Source organism: Podarcis vaucheri (assembly GCF_965113315.1).
Source record: "Podarcis vaucheri genome assembly, chromosome: 1".
NCBI classification, from domain to species: Eukaryota; Metazoa; Chordata; class Lepidosauria; order Squamata; family Lacertidae; genus Podarcis; species Podarcis vaucheri.
This window is the reverse complement of record NC_138759.1, coordinates 21,156,782-21,180,633: the sequence shown is the minus strand read 5'-3', so window position 1 is coordinate 21,180,633 and position 23,852 is coordinate 21,156,782. Positions and strand designations below refer to the sequence as shown.

General features: G+C 43.8%; 1 protein-coding gene across 1 annotated transcript in view; it reads left to right on the top strand.

Annotated features, from left to right (window-relative positions):
• LOC309535636 (uncharacterized protein C14orf132) overlaps nt 1-23,517 on the top strand; it is a 34,969-nt gene extending 11,452 nt beyond the window's left edge. Inside the window, exon 2 of the mRNA XM_082228946.1 lies at nt 21,806-23,517. Coding sequence (XP_082085072.1) covers nt 21,806-22,030 — 225 coding nt within the window. The 3' untranslated portion in view covers nt 22,031-23,517. The remainder of the gene's footprint in view (nt 1-21,805) is intronic.
• The last annotated feature ends 335 nt before the right edge of the window (nt 23,518-23,852 follow it).

The following is a 23,852-nucleotide window of genomic DNA, read 5'->3' as shown; positions in this document are numbered from 1 at the left end:
GCAAGGTGCCACCCGAAATACTGATACAAGCCTTCTGCAGCCTACATTTCAGATATCTTGGACCATTATCTGTGCTGGCTGAGGCTGATGGGAGTTTCAGTCCACAACATTGGACTGGGGGAGGTTGGGCAGTGTCATTGTCTGGGGTCCAAGTTTGATTTGCAACCACAAAGCAATGAGTGCCAAAGCAAATGAATACAGTGCAGTCTATTGAGCTTACGGAGCAATCCGATACATGTCTACTGAATTTAATAGGGCTTATTCCCAAGTACAAGGTTGCAGCCATACTTGAACTGACATTAAAATAAATGAGTTAGTGTCCTAGTAAGGCTGTTGGGGTTGACAATGTTCGTTGCACAGATCAGGAAACACTCCAGCACCCCAAAAAGCAGGACCTAGATTTTGTAAGCTTTGGTTTCTGCTTGCACAGGGAGCTCCTCTTTAGGAATTTGCCAGGGTGATGGAGGCTGGAGAAAAAGAATACCCCACTCTAGGTGTGACACAACCTAGCTTGTTTGTTGGGGTCATAACCAACCAATCAGGAAGTGGCATGGAGAAACAGGGCTGGGTGTGACCTGAGTGGAGGATCTCCTTTCCTCCCTTGGGACTTAAAAGCTAGACTTCCTCAAACCTAGTTATAACATTTCCAAAACGTACAAAGCATTTTGCCCTGGGGTAATAGAATGGAAAGCGTTGTTTTTGTTGTTGTTGTTGTTGTTGTTGTTGTTGTCATGCCCATCTGGCTGGGCTGGGCTGCCCCAGCCACTCTGAGTGACTTCCAACACACATAATAACATTAATAATAATAATGGACACCAAACATTAATAATAACAACCAGATCCTATATAAAAGGTCACAATAACTTTAAAATAAACAACTTATATCAAATAAAGCAACATTCAATAATCCATTAGAATCCAATAGTAAACAGAAAAATTAAACATCAGCAAATTATAATTAAACAGTTAACACTTATCAGTTGCTTACTTTCTCTCCCTCGATGCTTAAAAAAGGGGTGACACAGCAAATTTAAATTCCTAACTTTTCTAAGCTGTCCTCTCTTAGGAAACGAATTGCAATCGCATAAATAGTTTTTCTCAGGATGTTGGTGTAATAGACTTGTCTCTTGAATAATCACAGGGGTAGAGAGCTCATCTGTGTAATGCCAAACTATAGTTGGTTGTTACGTCTGAACTGAGTGAAAGAGAAGTGCTCAGCTGCCTGAATAAGTCCATTCTTTCTCATTGAGTTTGTTGATTCAGTCTTCCACAACCTGGTGCCCTCTGGAGATGGTTGGGCTTCAGCTCTTATCATCCCAGATCATAGGTCATGCTGGCTGGGGCTGATGGGAAATTGGGAGTCCCACAACCTCTGGAAAGCACTAGGTGGGCAAAGGCTGATTTAGTTTTTAGACCTACTTAATATGTCTCTGCACATGGTTTTGGGCAGACTTCAATCATGGCAACACAAACCATTATCTAAGAGTTGTGATGCCATGATTCATCCATGTGGCTCAGCACGCAGAGCTGTTCCATGTAACATGGTTCTGCTTTGTGTTTAGTTTGTGCAGTCTTCTACCCCATCGCTTTTAGTTAGCCCTCCTCTCCCGGTTTAAATCCCAGTTCACTATAACGGTAAGACGCAATGAAAGGGCATGTGAGGACGCAACTGAAACAGATGTCTTAGGCATTGCTAGCACCTGTGAAATGACCTATTAGTGGAATAGCCTTTGCCAAAACAACGAGAGGGGGGGGAGCTGCCATTTTTGCAACTCTTAAATTTCACACTGCTAGCTTGAACATACCATGGAAATAACAGATGGCTAGGAGACTGAAATCAGACATTTTAATGACAGATTTCATGCTGAAGGTGAGGCAGATGGCATGCTTTCCTGGCAAGTGTGCTCAGAGATGGAAAAAACAGGAATTGGCCAATAGAAACTTTTGCTGCGAAACACCTTGCCTTCCTCTGTAGATCATCAGCCTAGCACACAGAATGCCCTGTGTGCAGCAAAGTGTGTGTATGTATGTATGTGTGCATGCGTGCATGCACACACTTTCTTGGAAGTCTCCACACAATACTGAGGCACCCTTGAATATTTTTACAGAGAGGCTCAGGATAGAGTTCATAACGAATTGGAAATACTTGCAACAAATCTTTGTAAACTTTCTAATGGAAGGGCAGCCTGCCGTATGGCTTAAGACGTTTGCTCTTAAAAACAGATTTAAGAGATGTTTCACAGGTCCATGGCACAGATTTGCATAGATTTGTATCGAGTGCCTCTGGGCAAATTAAGGTGGCAGGTGGATGGGTGCTCTGTCGCAGTGGCCCATCGATATATTGAATTTTAAGTGCAGGACTAAGGGACATGAGGTCTGATGCCTAACATAGAAGTTCTGGTGCTCAGACCCTCTGGGAAAACCCATTAACAATGTCCCCTTTCAGGAATATCAGCGGAACATAGAAAAATGCCATAAACTTAGTCTGATTATTGGTCTATCTAGCTCAGTATTATCTGTACTGGCTAGATCCCGCTCTCCAGGGTTTCAGGCGATGGGTTGAATGTGAGATGCTTTCATGCAGACGAATTTTCATGCTTTATTACTGAGCCAAGGGCCTGCTAGGCTCTCAGTGTGATGGCTCTGTATCAAGTGTGGGGGACATTTGGCCTTCTAGAAGTTGCTGAACCAAAGCTCCACGCAGCTCCGGAAAGCATGGCCAATGGCCAGGGGTTGCTGGGGGTTGCCGTTGTTGTTGGCATCATGGAGTGCACGTCCAGGAGTGAAGTCGAACCACTGCATTAGCAGCACCGAAGTGGTGTAGTGGTTAAGAGCGGTAGACTCGTAAACTGGTGAATCGGGTTCACGTCTCTGCTCCTCCACATGCAGCTGCTGGGTGACCTTGGGCCAGTCACACTTCTCTGAAGTCTCTCAGCCCCACTCACCTCACAGAGTGTTTGTTGTGGGGGAGGAAGGGAAAGGAGAATGTGAGCCGCTTTGAGACTCTTTCGGGTAATGATAAAGCGGAATATCAGATCCAGACCTCTCCTCCTCCTCCTCCTCCTCCTCCTCTTCTTCTTCTTCTTCTTCTTCTTCTTCTTCTTCTTCTTCTTCTTCTTCTTCTTCCTCCTCCTCCTCCTCCTCTTCCTCCTCCTCTCCAGATTTGTGTGGGGTTTACTGCTTAGCCTTTTCTTCTCTCAAAGATATCCTGCAAGGCAGTAGAGGTTTAGGATCAGAGTTTTCCTTCTCCTAGATGGTCTACTTTCCCATGTTGACAAGCCCCATCTGCCCCTCACTACAGCATGTGCAAAAACTGCCTTCTTGACTGTTTGGTGTTGTCCGCTCAATCTGCCGGAGCCCATCTTGAAGGTTTTCTCTAGGCCAGGGTTATCTATACAGACTGGTAGCTTTGCAATTGTAATGTTGTGTGCTTTAGAGTCTCATAAGTCACTTTGTGAAAGCAGGGCACCCTAAAAGTAAAAACAAACTAACCTCCATAGCATCTCTGTTAATTTTTGCTTGGTGTGATCTCTGTACAAGTGGTTGGCTGAAGGGGGGTGAGAGATACCTGGCATATGTGAGCTCCTTCCTTGGAGACATTGAACTGGGGAGAAACTTGAGAGTCAGAGTTTTCCTTCTGTTCCTCACTTCCCTCTACAGCACGTGCAGAAGCCGCCTTCCTGACTGTTGGACCCACTATTGGTCTCATCCGCTCAATCTGCTAGGGCCTGTCTTATACCCACTATTTAATAAGTTTTTAAAAGTGGGGTAACAATGCCTCTTGACAGGAAACACTGAGGATTGTAGCTCTGTGAGAGAAACAACAACTCGCAGCACCATTAGCAAACTACAGCTCCCATAATTTTTGGGAGAGGAAACCATGACTGTTAAAAGTGGTAGCTTTAAATGTACAGCAAATGTGGCCTATCTCTCCGGTGAATGGAAGCTGATGTAGGAAGCAAACACAACCCATTCGTAACGATAAACACTTCTGTAATGCTTGTCTCAAAGGTTGCTATTTGAATTCTACAGACTAATATTTTTACCACTTCAGATCATTCCCTCTGTTGTATCTGTGCTGTGTTGGTGTTTGCTGACTGTGTCTTAATTGGAGGACGCAACTTGGGATGCAAGCCAAGTTCTTGTGTTAAAATAGCCTATGTGGTGGCCGCTTGGAAATAGAACTGACAGGGCCTTGCTTTTTGTGTGGGAAGCAGCTACCCATCTTGCAGTCGCTGTGTTAGCTATGGATCACAGCAGCCACTCCTTCAGATGAAAAGCTTTGTAGCGTGGAATGGAGCAAAAGCAGATGTGCTGGCAATAGCAGCTTGGAGAAAAACCAATCAGGTCACATAGATGCATCTTAGAGTTCTAAGCAGGTACATTTTCGTGTAATGCAACAAGTCTTTGTTTCCTTGCTGAAAGCTATACATTGGTATATTTATCCATACTTTTCGTTAGTGGGAAAGGCCATTGTATGAACAAGTAAAGAAGAAGATTTTTTTAGCTTATAAATATGGGAGCATCGCTATTTGTTTTTCTTTCATCTGATTCTTTCATCTGCCACCATCTCTTCCTTGCTTTCGAGATGTTCTCTTTACTCTTAAATGATCTCATTCTTTCATCCATAACAGCACAGCAGTGCTTTAAGAGAAATACAGTGGTACCTCAGGTTAAGTACTTAATTCATTCCGGAGGTCTGTTCTTAACCTGAAACTGTTCGTAACCTGAAGCACCACTTTACCTAATGGGGCCTCCCGCTGCCACCGTGCGATTTCTGTTCTCATCCTGAAGCAAAGTTCTTAACCTGAGGTACTATTTCTGGGTTAGCGGAGTCTGTAACCTGAAGCATATGTAACCTGAAGCGTGTGTAACCTGAGGTACCACTGTAATGATAGCACCATCAATAGCTTGTTGGACTGGGTAACTCTTTTGATAAGCTTCTGAATCTGAGCATTTTTCCTTTTCATCCAAGAACATCAGTAGCTTCTCCTGAGCATGCTAAGGCTTTGTTCAGAGAGCAGTGAGATCTTAGCAGTTTTGCACACGTCACTTAAACTGTGCACTGGGAGCCAAACTGGATGTTTTCCCAAGATCCACAACTGATCTCTTGAGTTTCCTTTTTAAATAAAAACTAAATGCAGCTGGGTTTGGGGGGGAGGGGGAAGGGGTGCGCGCTTCTAATTGTGATTGGTGACAGAGTGAGCAAAAAGGTGCAAGACTGCAGTCCAAGACAGTTCTTCAAGTTGCAACTGTAGAAATTAGACTCATAGAATAGCGGAATGGAGGGACTCCAAGGGTCCTCTAGTCCAACCCCACTGCAATGCAAGAATCTCATCTAAAGCATCCATGACAGATCGCCATCTAACCTCTCCTTCAAGCAAGGAGAGTCCACAACCTCCTGAGGGAGAGACCATTCCTATTAACTCTTCAACCATAGTTTAGAGGTCCCGGGTCCTAAGGAAGTCAGACTATCCTCCACCAGGGCCAGGGCCTTCTCAGTGATGGCTCCGACCTGGTGGAATGCTCTGTCCCATGAGAATAGGGCCCTTCAGGATTTAACCTCCTTCCATCAGGCCTGTAAGACAGAGCTATTCCACCTGGCCTTTAATTTGAATTCAGCCTGGTCTTTTATTTCCCTTCCCTTCCCTCCCCCTCCCCTTTTATGAAGATCACCCGCTCTGAGACCCAACAGCTAATTATCCCCTGGCCTCCTTTCTGGCCCAAGTCGGACCAATTCAGCCAGCTAGCCCTGGGGATTATCGAATGCTTATTTCCCCTAAATTGATTTTTGAATTTTATTGTTATTCATGTTTTTATACTGTATTTTATGCTGCTTTTATAATTGTTTTAAATTTGTTGTTAGCCACCCTGAGCCCAGTTTTTAAACCAGGAAGGGTGGGGTATAAATAAAAAAATATTATGATTATATTATTTATTATTCAAGTTTAGCAAAGTCCTTCCCCTGGATTCCCATCCTCTTTTAGGCAAATAATGAAATGGGAATGCAACAACTAAAATTTCTAGGGCCTCACCTTTGTACTAAGACCATAGGAAGAGCCTTCTAGATCAAGCAACAGTCTTCCCAAGGCCTTGCTAGTCTAGCATCGTGTTCTCACAATGGTCCACCAGAAGCTGATGAGAAGCCTGAAAGCAGGACGTGAGCACAACCGCGCTCTTAGCAACTGGCGTTCTGAGATGTACTACCTCCCACAGCAGAGGTAGAACATAGCGATAGTGTTGGGTTGCCATGTGTCCTCTTTTTCCAGGACACACCCTCTTTTTCAGGGGTAAAATCCAGGTGGATTTTAAAAAATTTGCCCAAATGTCTCTGGCTATAATTTCTGGATGGGACATAGACATAACTGGTGGCTGAAGACTTGCTTTCCTCTTCTCTTCTCCTGCCCCCCTCAGCAGTATAGCACAGCTTCTATAGCCTACATATAGTAGGGGTATTTAAACGAGAGTCGTCATAGCGTCCTCTTTTTTGCTCTTCAAAATATGGCAACTCTACAGTAGTGTCTCTAAGCAGTCGTTCATAGCCCAATAGTCACACAGCCCATAGTTCATCTATGAATTTGCTTCCAGTAGAGGTTGTGATGGCCACCAAGTTGGATGGCTTCAAGAGGATTATACCAGTTCATGGAGACTATCAGTGGCTACTTCTTCTGTCCTTACTGGCGGCCAGCATTCTAGGTTACCGCAATTGAATCTTTTTATGCTCTTCCTTAAATCATTCTATCATGCACTGGTGTTTTTATCTCAATGGAAACACTGTGCCCAAAAACCTATCGTTTACGCTCATTAGGGTACTGGGTTTCGAGTACATTTCCCCCACCCCTTTTCATTATACACTGTAAACATTTTCCTGCTAGGAAGGTAAACCCCATAACCCTCTGAAATCAGTGACCTAATTATGTATGACAGTCATTAGCCCAGTGGAACAGCAGCCTGCCTGAGAGCATCTGTTTGAGAAAGCCCTGTGTTGCCGTTTTACTCTGATGCATTTGAAATGCAAATCGCAGCGCTAATTAGACAGCCTTTCTGCATCGAACCACATAGCTCTTTTCTCTTGAAGCTTGTATGCAACTGTCAGGCAGGCTTCAGAAGAGTTTGGGGGGTTTTCGCCTGTCGCTGTCCGCAGCATTCTCGTTTTCCCAAATGTGCAAGAGCGTTTCTTATGAGGCAAGTGATCTGAGGATGCATCTCTGTAACCTTGCATGCTCACAGAGCCACTCCCATTTCTTGGGGGCCCTAATCTCCAAATCCTTCCATGCAGCTATGGGGTGTGGTTCTCCATGAAGCCACAGTCAACTGAGCCTGTGTGCATAAATATTGTTAAAATAGCCGCTCTCTTAGAACAGCCTCCTGGCTACAATAGTCACCATACGCCTCCTTGAATAAAAGACATCTTTCATTGCCTGTAGGGAAAGTGCTCTCTCTGCTGGGCTTCAGGGGACATCTGTCAACAATGGAGGTAGAGGATCTCTTCAAGGAAAGACTCCTAAACCAATCTAGTTGCATCATTTAAGCTCTACCGAATGTTTGGGGAAGGGGGGTCAGCAAACTTTTTCAGCTGGGGGCCAGTCCACTGTCCCTCAGACCTTGTGGGGGGGTGTCGGGCTATTTTTTTTTGGGGGGGGGAGAATGAATTCCTATGCCCCACAATTAACCCAGAGATGCATTTTAAATAAAAGGACACATTCTACTCATGTAAAAACATGCTGATTCCCAGACCTTCCGTGGGCTGGATTTAGAAGGTGATTGGGCCACATCTGACCCCGGGCCTTAGTTTGCGTACCCATGGTTTGGGAGAATGGGAGCTCTGAGGCAAGGGGGCAGCCTTGTGGGGAGGAAAGCTTATCAATGGCCCACATAAGGGTGGTCTTTTATGTATTGGCAAAAAGAACTGCATCAGCAAAAAGAGGTCAAAATAGGTTACAGATTCAGTGTAGTGGTGAGAGTGTTGAACTAGGACTTGGGAGACTAGGGTTCAAATCCCTACTTAGACATGATACTCTCACTGGCTGATCTTGGTCCAGTCACTGCCTCTCAGCCTAACCTACTTACAGGGTTGTTGTGGGGAACGAATGAGGGAGAGAACCACCTTGAGCTCAATGAAGAAAAAAGTGGAATATAAATGCAATACATAAGTAATAAATAATCTTGTGTATCAGTCAAAAATTTCTTTTTGCCTGTACTAAAACCATTGATATATCCCATTCAATCAGGCTATCAGAGCTGCTTGTTTGTCTGTTTTAAGCGTCTTATTTTACATGTGCTCATCCATCAATATGGCTCTCGGAGAAGCTTGCATAAGATCAATAAAAACCAGACAGCCTTTGCCCACTGGCTTGCACCATAAAAGACACCATACAAAGGGGGAAATGGAGAGGGAAAGTAAACAAGGAAAGTCAGATACTAGTTCTCGAAAGTTTTAAAATAACCAGCTGGAATAGAAACAATTGGGCTGGGTGTTCATCAGTATGCAGATGATACCCAGCTCTACCTTTCTTTTAAATCAGAACCAGTGAAGGCGGTGACAGTCCTGTGTGAGTGTCTGGAGGCAGTTGGAGGATGGATGGCGGCAAACAGATTGAGATTGAATCCTGACAAGACAGAAGTACTGTTTCTGGGGGACAGGAGGCGGGCGGGTGTGGGGGATTCCCTGGTCCTGAATGGGGTAACTGTGCCCCTGAAGGACCAGGTGCGCAGCCTGGGAATCATTTTGGACTCACAGCTGTCCATGGAGGCACAGGTCAAATCTGTGTCCAGGGCAGCTGTTTACCAGCTCCATCTGGTACGTAGGCTGAGACCCTATCTGCCCGCGGACTGCCTCGCCAGAGTGGTGCATGCTCTGGTTATCTCCCGCTTGGACTACTGCAATGCGCTCTACGTGGGGCTACCTTTGAAGGTGACCCGGAAACTACAACTAATCCAGAATGCAGCAGCCAGACTGGTGACTGGGAACGGCCGCCGAGACCATATAAGACCGGTCTTGAAAGACCTACATTGGTTCCCAGTACGTTTCCGAGCACAATTCAAAGTGTTGGTGCTGACCTTTAAAGCCCTAAACGGCCTTGGTCCAGTATATCTGAAGGAGCGTCTCCACCCCCACCGTTCTACCCGGACATTGAGGTCCAGCACTGAGGGCCTTCTGGCGGTTCCCTCACTGCGAGAAGCCAAGTTACAGGGAACCAGGCAGAGGGCCTTCTCGGTAGTGGTGCCCTCCCTGTGGAACGCCCTCCCACCAGATGTCAAAGAGAACAACAACTACCAGACTTTTAGAAGACATCTGAAGGCAGCCCTGTTTAGGGAAGCTTTTAATGTTTGATGTATCATAGTATTTTAATATTATTTTGGAAGCCGCCCAGAGTGGCTGGGGAAACCCAACCAGATGGGCGGGGTATAAATAATAAATTATTATTATTATTATTATTATTATTATTATTATTATTCAAGGAGAAAGGCCTAATGGAGCTCATCTCTCAGTAGAAAGTCAAGATACGGTGCTCTGTGTGGCCCTGATCCAATTCAAAGAAGTTATTGGCATCAAGCTTCAGCTCATGAGGTGAGGGGAAGACCCCATCTGCTGAATCACCTCGGTTTACCTTGTTACCTAGTCACCACAAAGAGTCAATGCATATCTTGAATCAATTACTGCTTCAAGTTATTTCAAGGAAGAATTCACAGCAGCCATTTTGAGAAGCCATGAGTAGCATTCAGCTAAGTCTTGCTCAGAGAAGGCCCTTTGAAATGAATGAACATGACTCAAGTTAGGTTTGTTCGTTTCAGCGGATTTATTCAGGAGTAAAAGGTACTTGAATAGCACCTCATGGAATCACATTTTCTATCTCTCTTAAAACTGAGATCATGAAGAAACGTGCATATGTCACGAGGCCCTAGAATTAATTGGCTCACCAATGCACAGCGACGGTAATTCGATTAATAGCAAATGTTCTCAGAAAAGATTACTGAAAGGCACAGATTGAGTCATAGGTTGGGCTGGTTATTTTTCAGGCTGAATTTTCAGCACTGTGAATAAAATAACCAACAATGTAAACTTAATGTGCCCCATGCATTTTTGTTTTTAAAAAGAAATATTTACATTAACCGCACAAAATGTTAATTGCGCACACATAAACAGTGCAAGGGCGAGTTTACTCAGCCTCCTTTCCAGGCAAATGTTACAAAACTAAACAGATCTCTTATGATTTTTCTCTGAGGCTCTGGTTGAAGGGAAAAGCTTCCCATATGGTTCCTGTATTACATCTCAGAGCTGGCTTTTAATTCTTCTTCTTTACGGCAGAGCTTAACACTTTATCAGTTTATTTGCAAAGATTTCAGGATGCAGTGCTCGCCAGAGGAGTACTTTGCTTATGTGTGGCGATGGTAACAGGACACAGCTTGGTTTCTTGGTTCCCTGGCTTTTGTTTAATAAAAAAAAATCATGCTTATGCTTCTGAAGCAGAAGGCAGGGATTAACACATGTGACCAGCTTCTGCTTTTGGTCTAAAACGGAAGGGATTAAGAACATCAGGCCAATGGCCCACATTGTCCAGCATCCCGTTCTCACAGTGGCAAAACCGGCAAGCAGGGTCTGTGTGCAGCAACACACTTCCCACTTGTGCTTCCCAGAAACTGGTATTCGGAGCTTGTCCGGAGTTTTGGGCTGGGCTGCCATCAGTATGCTGATGACACCCAACTCTATCTGTTGATGGATTGCCATCCTGACTCGGCCCCAGACACACTGACCAGATGCTTGGAAGCTGTGGCTGGATGGTTACGTGGGAGCCGGTTGAAGTTAAATCCTTCGAAGACAGAGGTCCTGTGGCTGGGACGGGATGATATGGGATTGAGGGGGCAACTCCCATCTCTTGCAGGGGTGCAATTAGTGCCAGCATCGTCCGTGAAGAGTTTGGGTGTAATCTTCGATACCTCCCTCTCCATGGAGGCGCAGATCACAGCTATAACAAAGGCGGCATTTTTTCATCTCTGCCAAGCTAAGCAGTTGGCTCCTTATCTCTCTCGCCCTGACCTAGCCACTGTGATCCATGTGACGGTCACCTCCAGACTGGATTATTGTAACTCGCTCTACATGGGGCTGCCCTTGAGACTGACCCAGAAACTCCAGCGGGTGCAGAATGCCGCGGTGAGACTCCTTACGGGGTCTTCGCTGCGGGATCGCATTCACCCGGTGCTATACCAGCTGCACTGGCTCCCGGTGGAGTACAGGATCAGGTTTAAGGTGCTGGTTTTAACCTTCAAAGCCCTATACGGCCTAGGACCCTCGTATCTACGGGACCGCCTCTCCTGGTATGCCCCACAGAGGAACTTACGGTCCTCAAATAAAAACACCCTAAAGATCCCATGCCACAGAGAGGTTAGGCTGGCCTCAACTAGAGCCAGGGCTTTTTCGGCTGCGGCTCCAACCTGGTGGAACGCTCTGTCACAAGAGACAAGGGCCCTGCAGGACTTGACATCTTTCCGCAGGGCCTGCAAGACAGAGCTGTTCCACCAGGCCTTTGGTCAGGGCGCAGCCTGACTCCCTCCTTCGGCAATCTTTACAATACTTTAGTTTATGGTTGCCATCAATTTTGATTTTAATTAATTCTTATGATGTTTTTATAATGTTGCACTATTTTAGTGTTGTTAGCCGCCCTGAGCCCGGCTTCGGCTGGGGAGGGCGGGATATAAATAAAATTTATTATTATTATTATTATTATTATTATTATTATTATTATTATTATTATTCGGAAGTGTACTGCCTTCCAAAGAAGAGGAAAAACATGGCAAACATGGCTAGTTGCTGTTGATGGCCTAGCTATGACGACTATGCGTCTGACTCAGGGCCGGTTGCTGGACATCACAAGTAGGAAAAGCGCTATTGCACTGATGTCCTGATGCTTGCAGGCCTGCCGTCTCATAGGCCTCTGCAGGATGTGAAGAAATACTAACTTTTGCCTGTCCTGAATCTTCCAAAATTCAGCTCCATTGGATGACCTCTAGTTCCTATAATATGAGAGAGGGAGGGACGTTTCCCTGTTCTAAAGTTAAAGATTCAGAACACCATAGCTTTTCCCTGTCAAGGACAAAAGGAACATTTGTGATTTCGGACGCATCAATGGCTGGGAAAGGGAAGGGGAAGGATAAACAGTCCTTACCTGTCACACAGGTAAGTTCAGAAGTGATGCTAAATGTGGGTTGCCAGTTTGGGGGGAAAGCAGTTTTTGGGGGACTCCTGCCCAGAATTTTTCTGGCACATGTTTTCTTTCCAGTGTTTAAGGTTGTTGCACTTTCTGTTGACCCGAAGAAAATACTAATTAAATGACATGGTCCTAATTTTTCGTGGAGAGGTGGGTCTAAGATGATGGTTGACACACCTCCCAGATTTCATAATTCGGATGAGTGGGGTTGGAGAAATGGCATAATAAAAGAAAGGGTTATAGCAGTTAGGCTTGAATTACTGTTATAACAACAAGGGTTGGTGCCGTGCTGTTTTTATTGTAATTATGTTTTAAATAGATCTCTAATATTTATATACAATATTAATTCTATTAATGGTTAATTGTTTTTAATTATTTTTTCTCACCTTGTTTTTAGCTGTTCCTATTTTATCTAAATAAAAAAATTCCTTCCAGTAGCACCTTAAAGACCAACTAAGTTAGTTCTTGGTATGAGCTTTCGTGTGCATGCACACTTCTTCAGACACTTCTATCTGAAGAAGTGTGCATGCACACGAAAGCTCATACCAAGAACTAACTTAGTTGGTCTTTAAGGTGCTACTGGAAGGAATTTTTTTATTTTGACTATGGCAGACCAACACGGCTACCTATCTGTAACTGGAACCTATTTTATCTGTAAGCCACCTTGAGTCCCTGTCAGGGGGAAAGGCTGGGTGTAAAATAAATAAGAATAAGAATATAAGAATAAGAATAATTAGGAATGTATGAGGGTTATATCTCTATGCAGCACTGTGGTTCTTGGCTAATGGGTCGGATAACAGCCTGGAAGTAATCAGCCCCAAATAGGAAACAGGATGTTTGACTGAATGGATCTTTAATGTCATCTGCACATTCTTCTGCTTATTGTGTTGTGGCAGTGATATAAACCTCATAGTACTGTTAAATCTCAAATCACAGTCCAACATCTAAAACTTGAATGAACATCCAGTTATCTCACATTAAGGCACTTCACCAAGTTTCACTGCAGAAGGCATGTTGATATTCTTAGGGGGATATACAAGCCTGGGGCTGGTTCATTCTGTCTGGGGATGCCATTCTATAGAGGCACGTTGAGATGTATTTACTAAACTGAGTAGAGTCATTGCTGCAGGTAGTGGCAGAAAATGCTTCATTCTCAACACCTGACAGTCAGCCACCTTGGGGATGCAATCGTAAATATACCTATTTAGAGACAGGTCACTGCCCGCATCAAACTGTAAGCCCAATGGCAATACTAGAATGTGAATTGTCCATGACAGCAGGACTCTCAAAGGAGGTGGTGGTGTTTTTTGCTTTTTGTTTAAGATAAACAAAATGGAAAAAAAGAAAATGCCCACCTCCATTTCATAGTTTTTAAGGGTATATAAAGTGGGGAGGGACACAGGGATATATTTACCTTCTGCAAAGTACTTTTAAATAGTGTGTGTGTGTGTGTGTGTGTGTGTGTGTGTGTTGACTTTTTATTTAACATTCTGTTCCCATCCCGTATTCATTTCACAATGATATGGGAGGTAATTACAAGAGCAATGTGAGGTAATTAATTTTGTATATTTCAAAAATAGATATTCCATTGCTGTTTCCAAGGTCTGCTTTCTGTTATTTTGATTTAATTCGACAATTAACCAGCAACGCAAGGTCATGGATGGAAGCGTGCAAACTGAGTTTGCCATCAACCTGTCTGTATCACTCTTGTTATGCGTTTGGACTGCTAAATTAAGATAGACCAGAATTGCTCCAGGGATGAAGCCTTAAGGGTGTCTTGGAAGGGACCATGTGAAAATATCCTTCTGGAGTCCAGAGGCAGGGTATGGACAGACGAAACTCTGCTTTGCAGATCCTCTCCTCCAATTAGATAGCTGGGTACTCTTCACCATTACGCAGCATGTTGTCCAAACAAATGTTTTGTGTCTTAAGTAGAATCACTGCTGATTCATTTGTACAGTAAATTTAATTGATTGACAAGGTGGAACGTGTGCAGAGGAGGACGACCAAGATGATCAAGGGTCTGGAAACCAAGCCTTCTGGGGAATGATTGAGGGAACAGGGTATGCTTAGCTTGGATAAGAGGAGACTGAGAGACGATATGATAGCCATCTTCAAATATCTCAAGGGCTGTCACATGGAAGATGGAGCGAGCTTGTTTTCTCCTGTTCTGGAGGATAGGACTCAAACCAATGGCTTCAAGTTACAAGAAAGCAGATTCCAACTAAAAATCAGGAAGAACTTCCTGATAGGAAGAGCTGTTTGGCAGTGGAATGGACTCCCTTGGGAGGTTGTGGACTCTCCTTCCTTGGAGGTTTTTAAGCAGAGCTTGGCTGGCACTATGTCCTGGATGCAACCACCTCAGGCAGTAGAATCCACTGGGGCAGCAGTTCCCGATGTCAATCTTTCTTCCTCTCTTGTTCCTGATGCAGATTTTTTCCCCTCACTCCTTCCCAGGCAGGGAGTGGGGTTCTGCTTTGGGGTCTGCCTCGGGTGCCGAAATGTCTTGTGTCGACTCTGCCCCCTACATTGCAGGAATCACAGCTGGTCAGGGTAAATATGTAAGGGTCTGATACCAGGGAATGTGGGCAGTACTGACTTAGATGGACTAATCGATCTGATTTATTGTAAAGCAACTTCCTAGGTTCTGAAAGGGTGGCTGGGGCAGGTGGAGAACGTACATATTTGTTGATGTATGTTGATGTAGATTCCCCGCCCCGCCCCCCATTTTAGGTTTGATATTACATTAGTTATGGAACAAGACTTCTTTATTGGCTCTGATCCAGGAAGCCCCTTTAAACACATTTAAGAGACTGTACGCAAGCAAGCAATGCAGCTTACAACACATTCATGAAAAGCAGCTCCTTATATAGTAGCACAAACTGCCCTCCCCCCAAAGGAATATTAAAATTATTTGCACTGCAGCATGCAGTGAGGAGGGGCACTGTTGTCTGAAAATATATATATCATGCAGCACTGGTTTTTAATCTGCTAACAGATTACACCCACATTTTCTGGAATTGCCCCCCCCTTTTTTAGGAATTCTATTTCTGAAATAATTTCAGAAATGTTAGGCTCCATTTGGATATGTATTCCTAAGATATTTCTGCTTGGATACTTAAAAGGTGTTATCATAGACAGCGATCAAGGGGTGGTAATCAATTTAATTACTGCAGAAAAATAATAATTGCTAAGAATTCGGGGGGGGAGCTTTTTCTCTCTCACTACTTTTGAGTGGGTCGAGAAGATTTTGAATATGGTAAAAATGAATGATCACTGCAGATGGTGACAGCAGTCACGAAATTAAAAGATGCCTGCTCCTTGGGAAAAGGCGATGGCAAACCTAGACAGCATCTTAAAAAGCAGAGACATCACCTTGCCAACAAAGGTCCGTATAGTAAAAGCCATGGTTTTCCCAGTAGTGATGTATGGAAGTGAGAGCTGGACTATAAAGAAGGCTGATGGCCGAAGAATTGATGCTTTTGAATTATGGTGCTGGAGGAGACTCTTGAGAGTCCCATGGACTGCAAGAAGATCAAACGCATCCATTCTTAAGGAAATTAGCCCTGAGTTCTCACTGGAAGGACTGATCGTGAAGCTGAGGCTCCAATACTTTGGCCACCTCATGAGAAGAGAAGAATCCCTGGAAAAGACCCTGATGTTGGGAAAGATGGAGGGCACAAGGAGAAGGGAACGACAGAGGACGAGATGGTTGGATAGTGTTCTCGAAGCTACAAACATGAGTCTGACCAAACTGCGGGAGGCAGTGGAAGACAGGAGTGCCTGGCGTGCTCTGGTCCATGGGGTCACGAAGAGTTGGACACGACTAAACGACTAAACAACAACAAAAAAATGAATGAGCGAACTCATTATAGGAGAATACAAGCAGAATTAACCAAATAGATATATTTGGGGAGCTCAGGGAAGGCAGAAACCTCCCATAGAACAGAAGGGCAAAAGCTGCTTGGTATTGCTTTTCAGTATATGGGGAAATTGTATTTTTTTGATATACTGGAATAGCAAGTACAATGATAATATGCAGCCTTATGATGCTCTCCATTCATCATATTGTGGGGTTTTTCTAGTTAGAAATTTTATACTGTATTTTAAACTTTTTGGTTCTGGCAGTTTTTTGCAAACTATAACAATAAACATTGCACCACATAATATAGAAAATGTAACTAACTTATTATTAGTATTAATAAAGGACATATCCTCCACAACTCTTTCAACATTTTTTTTTTATTTTTATTTTAGGTACAAGATTCTCCCCCCCCCAAAAAAAAAAATCCAGCTCCACTATAAATGGGATTAAAAAAAAAATAATTTTATAACTTATCAAAAACCAACAAATTTATGATTAGTGGCCTAGTTCTTCAACTAATTTAGCAAAGAAATACAAGCATTTTAAAGTATGAAACATTACACATCTATCTGTTTTTGCATTCTATTGTTATTTAGAACAAAGACTATGAGCAAAAGGGGAAATTGCTGCATTATTTTATGATGAATAAAAATTCAAACTTGAACCTACTTAGTGTGTTGGTAGTCTTGTTTGTTTCACTTTATATAATTTCATTATTATATTTCTCTTTCAGTTTTCTCTCTCTCTCTTATATTTTGAATGACAAGCTGTATGATGTGTGGAGTTGTATCAGGCTGAATTTGTTGACAGCATCCTGCTATTTGGGGCACTTATTCTTATTTTCACTAAATAAAACATTTTTGTACTTGACTTTTAACACTGATTTTTATCCATAGCAAAGAGATTTCCTTTGTGAGCAAGCTCACTTTCACATCAGTACTTTAACATATACATTTCAAGGCATAAATGTGAAGGTTGCTGAGGCGAAGGGGGCCAGGAGGGACAATATAAAAATTTTATTTCTTAGCAGAACATGGAACCAGTGGGAACTGCGCACTCATTCTGAATCTCGATTGAGGAAAATCTACATTATTTCATGTAAGAATTATTAGTTACATAGGTGTCAAATGTGCTAGCTTTGCGGGGGGGGGTGTCACAGCATACATTTTTTTCATTATTGCATACTAATGATAAGTATTTATGATGTTGAGCCTCTCTCAGTTAAACAATGGTGCGAAGAGATGCTGAGCCACAATGTTGGAATACATGGCACATGTGCAACCATGTGCTTTCTGAATTCAATAATTGCTTCCATAGCAATAAGTGCTTCATTAGAAAGAATTTATTCTTCCCTCGAGAAGCCTTCCTTTCCTTAGTACAGCGGTACCTCAGGTTACATACACTTCAGGTTACAGACTCCGCTAACCTAGAAATAATGCTTCAGGTTAAGAACTTTGCTTCAGGATGAGAACAGAAATCGTGCTCTGGCGGCGCGGCACGGCAGCAGCAGGAGGCCTCATTAGCTGAAGTGGTGCTTCAGGTTAAGAACAGTTTCAGGTTAAGAACGGACCTCCAGAATGAATTAAGTACCATACTTAACCCAAGGTACCACTGTATGAGCAAGCTGACATACCTTAAACCTTCTTTTCCTTTACATCTCTTATGCAAAGTATTAATGTCCTGCAAGAAACCCATCTTCTCCTGGCTCCTAAAACAATAATCCTCTGCAGGGCCGGCCCTCCCTCTGGGTAGAATAAAGCTTCTGCCTCAGGCAACAGTTACGGGGGGCAGGGAGTGATGCAAGGTGTTGAAGGACAGAGATGTGTGTGTCAGGCAGCTTGCCCGGTACCCCCTCAACTGAACAACTGGCCTCCATTGTGGTTCAAGTTCGATTCAGCTGTTTGACCAAATGGAGAGGGGCCATCTGATCATCTGAGAACCTTTTCCATTTTGATCCATGTTTGTTTTGAATTTCTTAATAAAAATAAGTAGGATGGGGAGAGCTGGAAAGTCCCCCCCCCCAAAAAAAATGAAGGTCTGGATTGTTTGCAATGTGAATTTTTAGAGTTTCTTCCCCTTTTCAGTCTTTCCTTTTTATTTCCCAATAATCTTTTGCTGAAAACAGATGTGGTCTGTTTGTACAACTTAGTCCTGGGCCAAGATCAGTTGGAATGGATTCTAGCATCCTTTTAAGCATACGAGGTACTTAATCTTCCCCCAGAGTTCACAAATACTTGCATGACCTTGAGATATTCTTGAAATGTACAAGATGGTGAGTAGAAAGATGGAAATGTAGGGAACTGCCTTTAAAGCAGGTCCGACTATTTTCCGTATAGGCCCGTATTGGTAACTTTGAGTTGCAGTGGCTGTCTACTACCTAAAGCAGAGGTCTTTCACATTGCCTGCCACCTGACCTAGTTTTAAACTGGAGATCTTGGGGATTGAACCTGTGACTTTCTGAATGCAAAGCCCAGAGCTCTACTGCTGAGCTGTGGTACCCCCCACCCCCATGCTTTGGTTCCCCTCTTACTGAAAGACATTAATGAGAGATTTTCCTGTTGAGTCTGGCTGCTTCTAGACCATCACACTATCATTCATTCATACAAAGTGGACTTGATGGTCTTGCGCAACAAAGCCACTTCCAAAAGAAGTAGGGGTTTTGTGGCAAGGAAAGTGATAGGAAAATGCATTGGATAATGGCAGCGTTGGGCGACATCCTAAAACCACCATCCAAACAAGATGAATGCTCAATAAACAAGACAATCTGGCAGAGCCCTCTGTTGGATACTGCGATCGGAAACCTAAAGATTGCTTTAAACCACATCGTTCGGTTTTCCCGCAGCTAGTATATGTTTGTGCCAAACAAAATCAATTTCCACAAGCATCATTTCATTTGTTTCCTGAGCTTTTTTGCGAATACAGAAAACATAGTCTAAAACACCCCTTTTCAAGCTCTTTTCCTAAATGTCTTGTAAAGGGCTTGACACTGATCTCTTAAGATTTTCTGCCAACCCTGGGGAAAGTAAGGCACGGAGGGTACAATTTAAATGGAAAGATGATGTATTGTGGGACTTTGCTACAAATAGCACATTGCCCAATTATAAGAATAATCTTCTCCAAAGCTTGCCTAGTAGAGACATGTTAGAAACCCAATCGGTCCCCTTAGCTATTTGGCTATCTGAGCTTAGGGCCAGCTCTGATGTGTCTTTCTTCACTGATAAAGGCTCTCAAACCACTAGACTTTGAGAGCTTTCTGTAACAATGATTCACATGGAAAATTAAGAAGAGTAATTCCCCCAGCTTCCCCAAAAGGAAGAGAACTCTGGGTTTTCCCAGTTGCTCATTTGAAAATATCTGCTTCTCTTTTCTCATTTTCCTTTTGTGCTCGCTTCTTCAAATCACACAGTACTACAGAAGATTTTTAAGTATACAGTGGTACCTCAGGTTACAAACACCTCAGGTTACAAGCACTTCGTGTTACAGACTCCGCTAACCCGGAAGTAGTACCTCGGGCTAAGAACTTTACCTCAGGATGAGAACAGAAATCATGCGGCAGCGGGAGGCCCCATTCGTTAAAGTGGTACCTCAGGTTAAGAACGGTTTCAGGTTAAGAATGGACCTCCGAAACGAATTAAGTTCCTAACCAGAGGTACCACTGTACTGGTATTAGACACCTAGGGCAGTGTTCAACTAAATAACCGTGCAAGTGGAACATTTATTGCAGTGGGCCTTGGTCCCCATCCCTCAGTCTCTGTGTGTCCTGAATCTGCTCCAGAGAATTGGGGTAACCCCTAGAACAGATTTAGGGGGTGCACAGGGAAGAATAAGAGGGAGGGACTTTCCATTGCAGTCATCTTCATGCTGTGATGAATCCCATCCCTATTAAAATTCTTTAGGTGTGACATTTTGGGTTTAAAAACACAATATGCAGCAGAAGTCCACAGTAAGTCATAACATCCAAGTGAACATACAGCCGTGTATTACAAAACCACACTAAGAAAACAAAATAAAATCTCGAGCTGAGAATGTACTAACATGACTAACAAAATACAGAAGTTAACCTGAGCACAGCAGCACTCCTCCTGACTCTTTGGTTTCCAGTAACTGGTATTCTCAAGCTTACAGAACACCACCGAGAAAAGTTCTCTTTCTCAAAGCCACCCCCAACTCCTGATGGAGAAGACACTCAGATGAGGGGCTCCATTGCCAAGGGTATCATCATATGGGAGGAGACATTCCCTTGGGTACTGAGGTGCCAAGCAATGTGGTATCCCATCCTTCTTCAAACAGTTCAGGGTGGCAAAGATGGAGGGTACTGTTCTCATTTTATCCATGCAGCAATCCCCTCTGAGGTAGATTCTGTTAACTCAGTGAGTTTTATGGCTTAGCAGCCCTTCAAGTTGAAGACTCGTCTCTTTAAAATAGGACATGAGGGCACCCCAGCTCAATCTCTTAAAGTTTCTTAAAATTCTCTTAAATTATGGGTCTTGTCATATCAGATGGTTAACTTTGTCTTAATTGACTGCAGAATTTGTGGGGAATGGTGATGGCAGAGGCTGCCTGTCATAGGAACTTCAAGCCCAGCTGTTAGCTTTCATGGCAGAATTTGTCCCGGGCTCCAGAAAAGCTCTGAATTAGAATTGAAATTCATCTGAAGGAAAAGACTCTTAATTCCCACCCCCCTAAAGTACTGGTTTCCTTTCTGGGATCAAGAAGGCACTTGGACATGCTGAAATGTGTGTCCACTTGAATACATTTTCCATCTGGGTGTTTTCCCCTCCCACCAATAAACTGTGTAAGATACTATGTTAGAAGCTTGAAATCCCATAACAAATATTTATCTTGGACAAGGCCTGTTTACTGAAATGGTCATTCTGGAAGAATGACTCTTGAACTGATGTCATACAGAGTAGGTCTATCCTTTACTGAGGATAGAATCACCAGCCTGGGACATCAGGCCTTCAGAAACCAGGACTAATGGGCTAAATTAGCCACTTGCTAGCCCTCTCTCCTTCACTTCCTTCCACTAACTACTGTTACCTCGCCATACTGTCCAATTTTTTCTGACACAAAACTGGGAAGTGCAGTTTCCGGGGTGTGCTCGTAGCAAGTTACGTGACCCATGCTTCACTTTCACCACAAAGGAAACACTTTTTCGGGGCTAAAGCACATGAGACCGCAGCACCCAAAATGGCTGCCAAGATCTCGTGTGAAAAAATGGGATGCCCCGTTTTTCCCCAGGGCTCTTGGAAGGTATGCCTCACTTCATGCCCCTCTACTATAACACATTTGAAACCCATCATCTGCATGTTAGGAGTCATTTTGGAATACCATGTGACACAGTCCATAAAGAGGCAGGCCCTGCTAAACTCTGCACTGTGGTCTTCAAGTTTTAAAGTATTCGCTTTAAGGCACAGAACCAGAAGCACATGCAGTTTTCTTACCCTCCTACAAGAAATGCTAGTGTAAAGTCACTGCAAAACAGAAACACCCATAGCATTTATTTTTCATGAAAACATGTCTTGCACCTCTCTTAAAAGTATATTTTTGCAATCCTCACCATTATATCACCAGATATTGCTGGACTCCACCACAAACAGCAGATGGTGGAAGTTGTAGTCCAACAGCACCTGGAGGACAGCAAACAAGGTCCATATCTATTTATGGTCCATATCTATTTATGGACCTTTTCCTCCAATTCTTGACCCTAATGTTCTAAATTCTTCTTCCACAGCTTCCAGTTATGGGAGGAGCCTTCATGGATTCGCCCAACGAGGACTTTAGCACGGAATACTCCTTGTTTAATTCCTCTGCCAACGTCCACGCAGCTGCTTCGATGCCGAACCAGCCTGAAGATGCCTCCCGTTCTTCAAACGACGCCATTTTGTTATGGATTGCAATTATAGCCACAATTGGAAACATAGTTGTTGTTGGAGTTGTGTATGCCTTCACGTTCTGAGAAGAAAGGACAACAGCTCGGGGAGGTGGACAGTTGCTGTTTCATCAGCGCAGAGTGTGTGTATGTATGTGGATATATATATGCGCACATGCCTATATACAAATGTAAATCTTTTTAAATATTTGTAGGTAGACCCTTGTTAGCTAAGAACAAGCTTAACCAATAGGTGACCAAAAGATAAATGGGGGGGAGCCACCCTTGAAGTCCTTTGTAAGTGATGTGGGGAGGAAGTATCTCATTAACAGCATAATCAATTAAATGTAAAGTTTAACATGAAAAGTCAGTGAATTTATACTTTGTCAGATCACTGGTCCATCTAGCTCGCTATTGTCTTACTGACACAGCAGATCTCCAGGATTTCAGATAGAGGGACTTTCCCCCGTCTCCTACCTGGAGATGTCAGGGATTGATCCTGAGACCTGAATTCAAAGCAGAGGCTTCATGACTGAGCTACGGCCTTTCCCCATAATGCAAACTGCAACGCACACAAAAGAAAAGGCAGGTTTGCTCACCAAGGGCTCTGATCCTTGCTGGCTAGTGAATTTGTTGCTTCTCTCATTTCTCTATGGTTTTAAGTATCCAATTACTCCTGAATTGGAGCTTTGTACGTGAATATCTTCCTCCTCAGGTTCTGCAGCAATATCTTTCCTTGCCCTCCATAGGCACTGGACAAGTAGACATGCAGAAGTGGTTTGAATTTTTATTTTAAAATGGCAGGAAGGTATGCATGTGGAGAGTACCCCTTTTTCGTTGTCCATTACAAAGGCACATTGAAATATTACAATTGGTTTTGTACATATGGTTACTTTCCTAGCAGTTCATCCTGCCGGAGAAAGAAAAGGACTCAGGTGTCTAGAAAGTTGTACAATCCAGTTGCATAAATCTGAAAACCCTGGGTCTGGAAGGATAACATGGTGGAAGTTCAGGATCTGATAATGAAATAGAGGCTTGCAACAATATTGATAGATATTCTTGGTTACATGGGGAAACATAATGGTGACAGCCCCAAAGCCACACTCTCATGCACACAGAGAGATTCTGGTGTCTTCTTCTAACCCAGCTGCATTGACCAAAGTCTGTGATGGTCTAGAACAGAATGAGATGTTATTGTGTGTCTGTTGCTCAGAAACCAATGCCACTCTTTCACCAGGTCCATAGAGTTATTTGTATAAAAACTCATGTCAAAGGGAATTAGGAGAAGGCCTTTTTTTTTTTTTGCTGTTGTTCTAAGCCAGGGATAGAGAACCTATTATTGTGGCTCCAGTTTTCAGCAGACCCAGCCAGCATGGCCAATAGACAGGGATGATGGGAGTTGAGTCCAGCATCATATGGAGGGCTCCAGTTTTCCACTCACTGCTCTACACACTCCCTGCCATGGTTGCCACCTGCTACTTCTCCTCTGAGTCATCATTGCTACCACCTGCTTGCTTGTCAGACAGTCAAAGAGCAATCAGACAGTGATGGCTGGTTATCAGCATCACTACTGCAGCACAGTACGCGGATGGCGCTGTGGGCTAAAGCCTCAGCGCCTAGGGCTTGCCGATCGAAAGGTCGGCGGTTCGAATCCCCGCGGCGGGGTGCGCTCCCGCTGCTCGGTCCCAGCGCCTGCCAACCTAGCAGTTCGAAAGCACCCCCGGGGGCAAGTAGATAAATAGGTACCGCTTACCAGCGGGAAGGTAAACGGCGTTCCGTGTGCGGCTCTGGCTCGCCAGAGCAGCGTTGTCACGCTGGCCACGTGACCCGGAAGTGTCTCCGGACAGCGCTGGCCCCGGCCAATAGATGTGAGATGGGCGCACAAACCCCAGAGTCTGTCAAGACTGGC